Source organism: Rhyacophila brunnea, unplaced genomic scaffold, assembly GCF_057557595.1.
Source record: "Rhyacophila brunnea isolate RB1 unplaced genomic scaffold, BYU_Rbru_1.0 scaffold_20, whole genome shotgun sequence".
NCBI classification, from domain to species: Eukaryota; Metazoa; Arthropoda; class Insecta; order Trichoptera; family Rhyacophilidae; genus Rhyacophila; species Rhyacophila brunnea.
Genome location: NW_028232860.1, coordinates 20,740,115 through 20,754,594, shown reverse-complemented (window position 1 = coordinate 20,754,594; position 14,480 = coordinate 20,740,115). Strand labels below are relative to the sequence as shown.

The following is a 14,480-nucleotide window of genomic DNA, read 5'->3' as shown; positions in this document are numbered from 1 at the left end:
TTACTATTAGACTATCTTTCGGCTGTCTACAGTCCGCTTTCTAAATACTAGTGTCATAGTAACAAAAATCGTCACCTATCTGGGCGTTCAACTGGACACGATATTAAATTTCGATCACCATGCCAGATGCCAAGTCTATAAGGCTGCAATGGCCTTCCAGGTAATCGGCCGTATGGCTGGTGATAGATAGGGGAGGGCGCTTAAGATCGCCTACGACGTCATTTCCATGGGTATTGCTTAGGGATTGCAATACAGATATTTTAAAACCGATATTCCAGTATTTATCAATACCGAAATACCAGTTTTAAAAATACAAAATACCGAAATTTTCGGTATTAAGAAACCGCACTCGTTTACGTTTTTGATAACGAATGTAATCGACCGTGTTTAGGAAAAAGGACGTAACCCTCACTGAACAAATTTTACAGGAGAGGCAAAAAACGTTTTTTGAGAGTTTTTAGTTTAATATTTTTTTTAAAATAGGCACAGACATTGGGTGCATGATGATTGATGATTTGGTGTAATATATTTTCGATCTAATAATAATTAAAGAATTTATTACAGAAAAATCATTAAAATTGCAGATAAACTCTTTTTTCTATAAATTAAAAATTAATTAACCTCAATTAAAACCTGAATTAAGATACTAATTTGGAATTAACGGCTTACTTCCTTTTTATAGAACGTGTATTTAGTTGTATACATTGTTAATATCTAATAAAAGCACTTTTCGAAAAATCGAGGGTTACGCCCTTTTTCCTAAACACAGTCGTAATGTTATTTCTTAATTAGTTTTTAGTGTATTCCCTATTCAATTGCCTTTGATACAAGCAATACTGACATTAATACTCATAACCAGGAATCAGTACAAAGTGGCATTGGTGATAACGAAGAACCACCGATATTAAATGAGGTAAAAGGTACCATGTCAAGGTTAAAAACAAATAAATCGCTTGGAATCAATGACATTATTAATGGACGACGCACTCAATACAGTAGCTAGCAAATAAATTCGCGCATTCGCATGTATAGGTAGGCGTCATGCAATTTCCATTATGCGATATCACGCATCGGGAATTTATAGCAATATGACATTTATTGTAATGGCGTTAGAGCAGTGTTTCTAATGTCAATGTTCATTTGAGCGAACCCGTTCGAACCGAACCATTCGGCAGACCCAACAAAAAGCATCAGGAATTTATAGCAATATCACCTTTATTGTAATGGCGTTAGAACAGATTATGCCATTCGGCAGACCCGACAATAAAGTGAGTGTTATTTTATTTTCCACATGATTCGTCCATATTAAATGTCATTGCTTGGAATAGATAACATACGGAGAGAATTAATAAAATGTGGGGAGAAAGCCTGCTCAAACATTTGCATAGCCTTTTACACCAAGTATGGACTTACTTCAGAAAAGATGCCAGAGGAGTGGAAAGATGGGCTGATTTGTCCCTTGCACAAGAAAGGAGACCAACTAGAATGTAGTAACTACAGAGGAGTGACACTCCTTAACTCTGGATATAAACTGTTGTCTATTCTGATATTCAATCGGCTGGAACCCATTGTAGAAGGAATACTCGGGCACTACCAAGGAGGGTTTTGACGACGGAGATCATGTGTTACTCAAATATTCACTCTAAGGCAGATTCTATAAAAGACCACTGAATTCAATATTAACACGTATCACCTGTTCATCGATTTTAAGGCAGCTTATGATAGAATTAATCGAAACCGGTTATACGAAACAATGCTGGAATTTGAAATTCCGACAAAAATAATTAAACTTGTAGAGATGACAATGACACCAGTACAATGCAAGGTGAAGCTTCAAGCATAAATATCCGAGCCATTTATATCACCGAATAGCCTCAGGCAAGGTGACGCTCTGGCATGCCTTCTTTTCAATATTGCGCTAGAAAAGGTGATACGGGATGCAAAGATTGATGCTCGTGGTAGCGGCACGATATTTACTAAGCCTGTGCAGCTTCTGGCGTATGCCGATGATATCGACATCATTGCCATATCAGAATTGGTGCTGAAAAGGCATTCACAGCACTAGAAGCCTCTGCCAAAAGAATGGGCTTACAAATAAACGAGGCAAAAACTAAATACATGCCTGTCTATGTCACACCACGAGGAGGCGCACCAAAATTAGATATTGGTGCATACAAGTTTGATACGGTCGACAGTTTCATATACCTTATTTTTCTCGTAACTCGACATAATGATATTACAGAATAAATCTACAAGAGAATCATGTCTGCAAATAAATGCTACTTTGGCCTGTTAAGACATTTTAAGTCCCGCATACTATCTCGCCTAACTAAAGCACTCTTTACAAGACACTTATAAAGCCAGTGCTCACCTACGTATCGGAAACCTGGACATTAACTCTGCGAAATGAACGAGTCCTGAATATCTTTGAAAGAAAAATTCTCCGCCGTATATATGGACCGATCAGGGACGGCACCAGTTGGAGGATAAGATATAATGCTGAACTCTACGGGCTGTACGAAGATTGCAGCGTAGTTCAATCAATAAAGATTGGGAGACTGCGATGGCTAATTATAAACATCTACATAAAGGTTTTTAATAACATTAAGGTCGGTAACCTATATTTTTATTTGTTTACATAATTTCTTGGTTCTGATTATGTAAATACTTTTTCATCGAATGTATATTCATAAAATAGCAAATACATCTCCTTAAGTCGTTTCTATTCATCAGTAGTCATTTTTAATATTTGACGACTAATGACATTTTATTTTGCTATTTGCTTTTCTAATATTTAAAAAAAAAAAAGGAAATATTCTATTTGAAGTTCTGAGTGTGCTTGGTGGTTTTTTTACGATTTTGCCAAAAAGGTTAAATATGGAGGTTACAGGCTTTGAAACTAACAGTCTAATTTTTATTCTGCAGTTAGAAGTAAATGCCGCAAAATGGGGAGATGGCGGTTGGAAGCCAAATGCATTCCATCACTTCCAAAATGATGCATGCGAAGCTCTGAACATGCACATAAAGGATTCATGGAGTAAAATTTTGGAAAAGACAGGCAGGGAGAACACTGGATGCCCGTTAACTGCGGTAATATTATTGCTTCATATGAATCAATTTTATCATTGCGTATTAAGTATGACGTCCCGTGAGATTATGCAGGTTATGCACTGCTACGGAATGGCACATAAAAATTGGGAGACAAAATGAAGGCTTCGTGGAAAGAAGATTTTTTCTGTGGAGCTGACAAACCATAACCCGATTCAAACTTTTGTCGACATACATGCAGTGTCGTCCCGTAGGCAGAGAATGCGTTGCTTAGAGGTAGCAAAATATTAAGGTAAATGAATAAAAAAACGATTAGAAATACTACAACTTTTGAGATCAGTGGCGGTTTATGATAAAGTTCATTAGTTTAAAAAATAAACGTAAAATATTATATTGTAATTAGAGTTGGGTATTTCCCGAGAAAATCTCAATCTCGAGATTCGGGATTTCCCGAAATGATGAAATTTTGAATTCTCGAGTTTCGGGAAATTTAAAAAAACCGTAAAAATCTTAAAATCAGTTTAAAAACAGACAATTTCCAAAAAAACATGATTTTTTTTATTCATGTAAGAGGAAAAACAAAATAGAAGTAGGAAAACAAAGATAATTCAAAACATTACTTATTAAAATAGGATTTGAAAAAACACAGACTGTCTGCTTTCAAGACACAAAATTCCCTGATGTTGCAAAAATTGCGCTCATTTTGAGTCGACGTTGGCTTAATTGTGTTAAATGCCCCGATCAGTCTTTGAACGTTTTGTGTTTTCTGTCCACTTTTTTCATAAAGAAAATCGTTTTTTCAATTAAATATGTGATAATAAAGAAATCCCGAATCCCGAGAAAAGATTCTCGAGATCCGGAATTTTCCGAAATGTTAAAAATTTCAATTCTCGGGATTCGGGATGGAAAATCTGGAAAATTTCTCGAGAATTCCCGAAACCCAACTCTAATATTGTAATGGTAGTTTATCGTACAGGAAAAATTAGGTGCCTAAACTCACCACTTTTTGAAAGTAACTTACGCGGAAATGCTCTAATTCTCAGTGTTTGTAATTTTAAATATTTTTTGTGTTTCATTTATATAATATTGCTGAAAATAAATAATATAATAGATAATTAGGTAACCTAACGAATTTTCTCTATAATTATTAAAACCAAAATAATGTACGTAAGTATATTATTATATATATAATACAAAGCGTTCGAAAAAGCATTTATTTATTTATTTAAAAACAAAATAGTCTGTACATAATAAATCAGAATATTAAACAAGTTAAATAAAAATATATATATCACACATAGAAGAGATGAGAAATAAAATACAGATCGCCATGACCGTGTAGGTAATTGACTGGTGCATTTTGATACCAACTAACTGATAAATAAATGTCCAACCCCTCCCCCCCCCCCCCATCAATAATCCTGTAATCGACAAAATTAAGAAAAAAAATATATATATATTTTAACTTGTGAGCTGTTAGTAACTTTTAAATAAATTAAACTAAATGATCTTTCAATGCCAGACCGACACGCACAACGAAATAAAGTAAGAAAGTAATGTGCGAAAACATCTTCTTGGCTACTAAACTAACAAGCTTCTCTCATTTAGTCGTCAACAGCATTTCCTTACGTAGCCAAGAAGATGTTTTCGCACAGTAAAATGAAATAGTGAAAAAAGTATCGTTGTTTTAACTCAGCGAGGCTGAATGATAAAGAGAGGTTAGTCGGGAAGGATTCCTTGAAACCACCTAACGCTTTTCGCGCCAAAGTTTTGTAACAACAATGTAAATGCCAGGAAGTATTAGCATGGCGATACCTATTGGGGCGCCAATTAAACATATCTTTTTGTTTGAAATATATTAAAAGTAGGTATAACATAAAGTATTGTATTTCGGTTAAGTGTTTCACGATGATTCTAAAAGATGGCAATGTGTGTACAATATATTAAATTATTTAAAACAATCAACCGGGGCTAGTATGAGTGTAAAGTACAGCGTGTTTAAATAGGTACATGCTCATTTCCTATGATCGGCCTTTCGTGTACGGAATTGAAGAGCACGTATGCGTGCTTGTGGCATACATCCGGTTTAAATCTATACCCATGATTAATAGGTATCTCATGTAAAAAGCCAAATACACGTAGGATATATTTAATTTCCCTGAATCCGTGGTTTTAATTAAAATGTAACACTCCGACATAAACCTATAAGCATGGCCCCCACATCCTGAAGCGGGCCCCCAGGCTAGGATCTTTGGCGGCCCCCCTACCTATCACTAAGGATAAAGGCAGTATGAGACTATTCAGTAACGTTTTCGAAATGGTGTACGCGGTAAAATTAATGTGTATATTTAGTGTTTGTTTTTATATATTTTAATACATCCATTTTAATTATAGGGTTGTCGAGTATCGATACACAATTAAAAATTGTATCGTACAACCACATAATTTTAAATAATAACATTACTAAAAGAAAATAGCGCCGCAGGCAACTTTTTTAAAACTATTAAAGCACATTTTTGTGATGTGTGTTTATCTCACTTATCTGGTAAACTCACCTCGCCGGGCCCCCAGGCTAGAGCCCTGTCAGCCCCCCTTTTGTAGGGGCCATGCCTATAAGTATCAATATACATTCAAATTATTCAGGACCTCAGGATCGGAAACCATCCCTTTTAAGATACGCTAGCTCTCATGTACAGAAATTCATTTTAAATAGTATTATAATATATTTTGTTTTCAGGGAGATTATTGCGTAGACAATGCTGTCATATCATTGGACGGTATGTTCCCCAACATGTTGTATGGAAAATTCAGAGCGGATTTGATATTTTCGATAAACAAAATTCCAATATATTGTCTTAGGGCGTATATTTTGTCTACCCCTGCTAAATCATCATGATGATTGGGCATAATTATTCTATCAATAAAGATGTCTCTATAAAATATTACATGATTTTTATTTATTTTTCGTTTTTACACATATATTTTAAGACAAAGCATGTGACACTATTTTGTGAAAATGATTCCCAATCAAGGCTTGAACAAAAACGATGCATAAGTGCGAGTGAGAAAGTATTCGGCACCCTTATAATCTCTGCGACACGCGCTAGAGTAGAATAGATGTAGAGTAGATGTATAGAAGATTTTGTTGTCGGCGTAGCCGCCAAATCTTAGTTTTTTCTTAACTAAGCATCAATAACCTGTGAGCGCGTGTTGCTAAAATTGATATTTTTGTGTTAAACATAAAGTCAGTGGTAAATATTTTTAGTTAATTAAGTAGAAAAGATGGTTCGGTGTGCTATATTAAAATGTGGTAGCCGTACTGACAAGCAAGAAGATGGTATTACGTTTCATAGGTAAGTTGATACATGTTCGTGATAATTTATTTGTATATTATTATATATTTTAATACCAAGTGACCGTGTTTCTTTAAAATAACTTAAATTATGGATATTTTTTACATAATGGTTGCTTTTTGACCGCTTAAAAATACTATATAACGTAAAATAAATAGAAAAATATATTTCAATTCTGAGCGTCTAGTGCGAGCACTAGCGAAATGGTCTATGGTCTCGAACATTTGTATACGAATGCGTTGGCTCGCCCACAAACCAAACGCACGGCACGCAGCTTCATTTAGCAATGCAATGGGTGGCGTCTAGTTGTATCTATAGTCTAAGTTCCCAATTTTATGTTGTTGTAGATTTAATGTTCATAATTACAAAGATCTAATCTAATGCGCTGGCTAGACGGCAGCAACTTGTCTGCGCGGTATAGTTTGTGCAAAAAATACGGAACACTTTTACAGCACTTTTCGGTGTGCGCGAGCTACAGTTATCCCGTCCATACACACGGGCTTCTCGATACAAACCGATTTGCGCAGGTAAGCTTGTTTTAAAGCATGAGCGTCCAGCCGGCGCGTAAAGATACGATACGCAACTGAATAAATACATACTATATGCATGTGAGAACCAGACAGCAATATTTAAAATGAGAACATTTTTGAGATAACACTCGCATACCATTAATATAATTCAAGTTTATAATATTATAAATATATACAATATATAAATAAAATTGTAATTAACAGATATTATAGGTATTATGATACCTTAGGTACCAAATTTTCAGAAAATTTGACAAGTTATTATTATACATTCTTCACCATATCATGGTTCAACCTCGGAGAAGAGTCACGCCATTTTCCTTGGTTCAGTATTATGTCCCAGACTACTTAGCATATAAATGCTTCAGCGTGTAGATCACCCTTGTAGCATTTCTCTAGTGCAGTATTTTTCAATCAGTAACGGAACCGCTTTTTTACTTCTTACAAAATAATTGTACCACTTCATCTTGATAGAACTTTATTTAAGAAACGCTGCTCTAAGTTAAGTGATGGTCTGCCACGGCGGTATGATCTGTGAAGGAGTTGAGCTATATCGCATCCTCGGAAGGCATGCAGCAGCCAGTGAAATTACTCTGTGATAAAATATGTCGTAAAGTACTGATGCATCTTGCGACACGGTTGTACTAGTGTATCCCAAAGATACAACAATGATATTTTTCTCTAAGCCCAAAAGCCGAAGCCATTCAGCAGATGTGTCGTCAAAATTAATAATATTCGGCAGAGACCAATGGTTCTTATAATAAAGAGGTTGGAGCTAAAAAAAGAATTAATTCAGCATACACTTGAAAAGGTATAAAAGGTAAAACATTCTCTTGAATGATAATAACATGCAGAAGTTAATATCTCTCATATCAGCATAAGATAAAAAATAAACTACTATAATTAACTGAAAAAAACTCATTATGTTTGTAAAGTAAATTCAATTAAATCAATCTATTGATTAAAAAATCATAAAAAATATTATTGTATTATATAAAATAACAATACAATAACAAACAACAATACAAACAATACAAAATTGTTTGTATTGTTGTTTGTATTGGTATTATTTTTTTTTTAATTATTAAGTACTTAGTTAATTTTTCTAAATTTTATTAATAACTAATTATTTATACGAATTGAAAATTTTATAAAATTAATTTAAAAGATTTAATTCATTAATTCAGGGTTCTCCAAATTTTTCTTACAATGGAACACTTCCATAATCTTGATTTTTAATGGAACAGCCTATTTATTTTGTACATAAGGTAGGTAAATGAGAAAAAAACAATATATATTTATTTAATAATTTATTTTTACAACACATAAAATATAATTGAATTAAATTCTTATGAGTCTCTGAATTGCAAATTTGTTTGATATTTTTTTATTTATTTTATTTAGGTCAGCCAAGAGGATCAATCACAGAGAATAAGTATAATAATAATACAGAACACAATAATATGTGATGGTCCCAACAACAGGCGGACACAGAAAGCATACTAAATCAAATTACAATTACAAATTTAAATACCATTTTGTTGGTTTATAAACGATTTTACTTCAATTTTTAAGTCCCGAGCTTACTTCGATTTGAATCCAGCACAATATTATAAAACTCGACAAAATCACAGATATTATCATTTTTAAAAACTCGTTTTCTCTCTGTCACCATCCTTTTTCTTCTATCCATCAACCGCAAATTAATTATAATATCGCTTAATACTTTCTATATAATCGATATCACAAATCACAATTACTATTCTACAAAACTATTTAAATCTGTAATAGGCACATTGGTGTTGGTTCTATGAGTTGTAATAAGTAATAAATGCATATTTCCTCACTAATTACTACGAAAATATAATCTAAAAATCTTTATTCTTCTTTGGCCATATCCGTCCCTTAATTGTAGCATATGGACACCACGCGGCGCTTTCAAGAATCCCTGTCGCTCGCCAGTCTTCTCGATTTGTTCCAGGTCAAACCAGCATCCCGTAGCTTTGCCGTATACACTCTGTAGATAGTATTTAGTGGCCTTTCAGGACGCCGGAATCCGGTCGGCTTGAAAAACAGGCAAGCCAGGTTGAGGTTCTCTTCTGGCACCCACAGCACGTGGCCGAGCTAGGTCCAACGTCGCCTCTTCACTTTCAGCGTGATGAAAGGCTGCTTAGTGCGTTCTCTTATCTCCTAAAGTCATACCACCGCACACCCAGTATTCGTCGCAAATATCTGTTTTCGAGCCTTCGTAAGGTGTCATGATTCGCTACCGTAAAGCAGCACCGTCAGAATGCAAGCGTCGAATAGGCGGCATTTGGTTTTGACCGAGTTGAATCGTGAGTCCCAGACATTCCGCATCGAGTTGAATGTTGCTCCAGCCATTCCCATTTGGATAGCGAGCTCAATCTAAAAATACGACACTGAAACTATCAGCTGTCAAACAAATAAACTAATCGTTATGTGTTTTTTTTTCGCAATTTTAAACTTTGGCGTGTCAGTAAGTTTTCAAATTTAGAACTTGCAGAAATTGGGGAAAACATCGAACAATGATGTGAAATTTCTATTGGCATACATAATCAATTAAGTAATTAATTCTTCTTCTTTTATATCGTAAGTAACTGTTAATATTCAATATTATTAATAATTAAATTTCAATAATGTTTCTTCTTATTTAATATTGTAAGTAATGACATAACGCATATTGTTTGCAATTTTATCTTTTCTCATCTCTAAGTGAAATTCATACTTACAGTCAAATATAATAGTCAATCTATGACCATTTTATGCCATAATTAGGTAGATACTATAAATAAGTACCTACTACATAATATAGTATTTTTTTTTAATGCATTTTCTTAACTTTCGTGTGGTCATATATAGGATCTTCAGTTATCTTTACGAGAAGGCATTTTTTAATCTAATATGATCTTCCTATATTGAATAAAAAAAATCTATTATTTGACCGCAATAAACTAACTGTACGAAAAATAAAACTATCCTCTCAACTGAATCGAGTCAAATTAAGTATTCTAATAAAAATAACTACGACCATCCAAATTATATAAGTACTACATAAAGTAATCAGCGTACCAAGTCAATGGGTTTCATCATGATTAGACTTTTTTCATAATTTTCATAAGACTCCAAGCAACCTGCAAGGTCTAGCGAGGCAGCTGGCTCTGATAGTAACAATACATAATTTATTATGTTTTATACAACACGCAATAGTAATAAAAAAATAATTGTTGTTATTTGAATAAAAAAGGAATTTTATTCATTCAGACCATGTTATAAAAACGTTCAAATTTGCCAGATCAAATCAGTCTATTAAAAATGAATTTACCAGCCTGTTTGACAGTTGGCATATTGAGTGTTCTCTACATTGGTCCATGTATTTCTTTTGCCCCATTAGTAAGTATACTAATATATTATTATTATTTTTAATATTATCTCTTTTTCTTGATCGTTTCCTTATGTCTGCGGGTCGTGACTAACTTTAAAATTCTGTAATCTTTCAAGCGACCAGACTTTCCAACCCTCTTGAACATTTGATCCTCTCAGGGTAGAGTAAAGGATGCCCCAATCAACTCATTTACTCAATCGCTCCAGCGCACCGACGCGTTATCTTCCCAGGAAGCTAGAATACCCAAACCCACAAGTCTCTCCAGGTCATCCGATCCCTGTCAAACAATATTTCCAACAAACTGCAGTAGGATACATCTCAAACATATTATCGGGAGCCGTTCCTTTATTTATTATAATGTATCTGTCGTCATTCCTTGACAGTTTGTGAAGCATTAGGAATACTTCATTGATTGGCGTATTGATATTATATTACGGTATACAGTCCATGAGGTATCGATTAATTAGTATGGAGTGGTTTTCAGCCAATGAAATGTTCTTCCAGATTTTCCCAAACTGGATTTGGGCAATGTACGATTTTCGTTTAAATGATACCCCATCTAGTGGAACAAACAAGTTTGACGTATACATATATGCGGATTGTTATCATCTTAGTAACCTGTAGGTAACTTTCTAGGTGACCAGTTGAATCAAATGATGAGTCACTGTTGATTAAAAAAAAACAGACAGAACCTCAACTACTTATCTGAAGTTTCTGATTCTAGACTAGTTCGTCTTGTGCTCTGTCCAAGAAATACGATCTTGTGTCTTATTCGTCGAATAAAAGAAAAATATTTTATTATAATTAATTAGAATTATCTACAACGCATGAGAGAAAACAATATATATAAAAATGTATAAGAGAGCGAGACTGGGAGAAGACGTACTTAAACATACACGTATAAACGCAAATTCTAAATTTGAAAAATCAGAGGAATCCTTTATTTTAAACGGCTCGCGAAAGAAAAACAAATGATATTCTTATAATAATAATTGTTTGACAGATGCTTACATTGCGGTAATGTCATCGAGATATTAGTGTGTTATCCAAGAGATTTAAGGGAATTTAGTATAGGGATAAGGTATCGTAACCTAGTGTAACCTTAGGCAATATACACAATCAATCAAAAAATTAAAATATTATGGATGAGGAAGAACCATCAGCTCAATGTCGCCTTGTCGTTTCAAACGAACGAATTTAACGATGGCATGTTCGGCAAAATCAGGAGACTACAAAGAGGTCCGTCAGGCTCACAGACAAAATAATTGATTATAAAACACCATAACAACGATGGTAAAACTGAACACTCACGTAAATTTAGGAGAAAGAAAGAGACAGGCAGAAGACGTACAAGAAGGTTGGCAGTTGGCACTGTCACCTGGTAAGATTTTTAATCCCCCAGGTAAACTTAAAAAGCTCTTACTTAAAATATTCTTCATCCACTATTATCGCAAGTCGATTACTATACGACTTTCCGCAATATTTTTATTACACTGATGAAAAGGACCTCATTCTTCGTGACCTATCCTGTAGATCAGTGCTCCGCAACCTTTTCTCACCTACGGCACACCAAAGGTCTTCCCAGAATTTATACACCGAAACATGGACCCCATTCCTGGAGGCCCCCCTACCTATCTATAAGGTTAAAAACAGTGTGATTCTCTAAAATAGCGTTGTTCAAATGGTGGTCGAGGTAAAATTAATGGTATTGATTGTATGTTTAGTGATTTTTTGCATTATTAATACATTCACTTGAATTATAGTTGGTTGTCGGGTTAAGAATAATTATTTGTCGAATATTGACACATTAATAATAAATTGTATACTACAATCGCATGTTTTTAAAATATGTATTAATACTAGCGTAGTAAAATAGCGCCGCAGGTGACTTTTTTTACTATTAGAGCAAATTTGTAATTTGTGTTTATCTCACATACTATGAGATAAACACAAAAAAGAAATCAGATATTAGCTGTTGACCTGCCACGCCAGGCACCAGGCTAGAGCGCTGTCAGCCCCTCCCCTTGAAGTAGGGAGTAAGATCATGTTATCGCGCGTGTTTGAACATGTACCGAACCGAAAAAATCGTTTTTTTAAAACGGTACACGTTCAAACACGCGCGTTAACATGATCTCAATTTACGGCTACGGTCGTATTTTATAGCGTAACCACTGTGAAATGCCAATAGAAATGGCGTATTTAAAAAAAATATTACCTTATTCTTTGGTCAATAATTATTATAAAATAATCATTATTCGTAGGATCGTTCGTATCTGTGATTATAACTCAGTTGCAGTTTATTTACCACTTGGTCATAAAGATTTTCTAGAAAACAAACGTCCTGAATCACCTATTGAGTCCAAATTGTCGTTTAATGATACCGCAACAAATATCCGTATATTCTGCAGCAATTTTGTTAGACCAATATTTTTAACAGTTGAATTTTTTTTTTTTTTCAATACTGATAATCGAATGTTTGGATAATCTACATAGAATAATCTACTTACTATATACATGGCCCCCATAAGAGGGGCTGACAGGGCTCTAGCCTAAGAGCCCGGCGTAGTGGGTCGACCAGATAAATGAGATAAACACATATCTTAAATTGTCTCTAATAGTAAAAAAGGCGCTGTCTTATTTCGGGGTTATTGCCAATATAAGGTTGTGCGATGCTATTTTTGGTTGTTGTGTGTTGATACTTGACAACTCCATAATTCGATGAGTTAAAAAATCGCTAAAAGTAAAGTGGATTTTATTTCACCTCGAACAACATTTGAAAAACGTCACTGAAGAGCGTCAGAATGCCTTTAAACTTAGCGATAGGTAGGAGGGTCCGCGAAAAATTCTGGCCCGGGGGTCCGCTTCAGGATGTGGAGGACATGACTATATAAGTACATATATTTAATTGCGTATTCTATCTAATTGATTACACTTTCTACAGGGTCCCGCTGACATAACTGTAGAAAGAATTGAGCTATGTGAAAACCCTGAGATATATCCTGTGCCAAATGATATTGTGATGAATAAGTTCAATAGAACTCATGCTGGCTTCACGGGGTGCTTTCGTCATTCTGAAGATTTAGGTCCTACGAGTTCAGTAAGTTATAATTCCATACCAATACCAATTAATTTCTTATTGTAATCTCTACACATTGGTTAACTTCCACCAGACAGCAGGCAAAGTCGCAAAGCGAGATTTCATTGTGAGAATCATTATACTATAATAGAAACGCATAAAGCGCGACCCAAATTGAGGTGCATATCACGGTGCTTGTCGCCTACTATTACGGGCTGCCGCTACAGGAAAAAAGTGTGTAATGTCATTGTTCTTGGTGTTTAAAATGTTATCAGACTGATTCTCTCGTCCCGTAGCACATTTTGAACCTTTAAACGAACATTGTCAGTTGGCAAAATCTTCCATAATCACTAAAACAACAATGAGGTCACTTCACGTTGAACTGCATTGCATTGGCACCTGCATGACGTTTTGGAGGTTTTTATCATATTCCACATGCCTGCAATTTTCGAATGTCATGTCAAAATCACGTTTTTTTATTTTTAGCGGCTGGCACTATGTATTTCCGATAAGATCATTGTCTATTATCTATGGGTGTCATGCCGCATGTATTTTAACGTACGCGCACATAGAAACTGTTAAAATCAATTAAAATTAGCATTAATAATGAATAACAATTCAAAATACTAATACATTAGAGTTGGCACTATCCATCATTGAATTATTTACAGAGGTGGTGATCGTTAAACATATTCTGCAAAATGACGAAACCATAGACTAAATTTTCGCCGCGATAGCGACAGTAGGCAACATGTACCATGACATGCACGTCAATTTGGGTTGCGCTCTACGATCACGTTACGTGAGCGCAAGTGAACGCATGATTAGCTCGCGCTGACAATAAGTGTACAATATATTTTTATTATTTAAAATATTACCGGACTGATGCTCTCATCCCGTACCACATTTAAAGCTGAAAACGAATATTGTCAGTTGGTCAAATCTATCAAAATGTAATATAACCACATGAAACCCACCTGATATGTATCACGCCACACTAGTAACCCAATGCGTGATATAATTAATGTTTTTTATTCGTTTTCACACATTGTTAAGTTATGTGCTCTTAC

The 14,480-nt window shown here is 34.6% G+C and overlaps 1 protein-coding gene across 1 annotated transcript; it reads left to right on the top strand.

Moving 5' to 3' along the window:
* Positions 1 to 678: 678 nt before the first annotated feature.
* LOC147071361 (uncharacterized) lies at positions 679 to 5,984 on the top strand. The gene is made up of 2 exons (XM_085948268.1): positions 679 to 3,090; positions 5,786 to 5,984. The coding sequence occupies exons 1-2, from the start codon at positions 2,878 to 2,880 to the stop codon at positions 5,942 to 5,944; spliced, it is 372 nt and encodes a 123-aa protein (XP_085804394.1). The 5' UTR covers positions 679 to 2,877; the 3' UTR covers positions 5,945 to 5,984.
* The last annotated feature ends 8,496 nt before the right edge of the window (positions 5,985 to 14,480 follow it).

Excerpts from the sequence above, each read along its gene's own strand:
- LOC147071361 (XM_085948268.1), top strand. The coding sequence starts at position 2,878 with ATGGAGGTTACAGGCTTTGAAACTAACAGTCTAATTTTTATTCTGCAG. Across the intron at positions 3,091-5,785 it reads CTGGATGCCCGTTAACTGCG|GGAGATTATTGCGTAGACAA; the intron begins GTAATATTATTG and ends TTTTGTTTTCAG.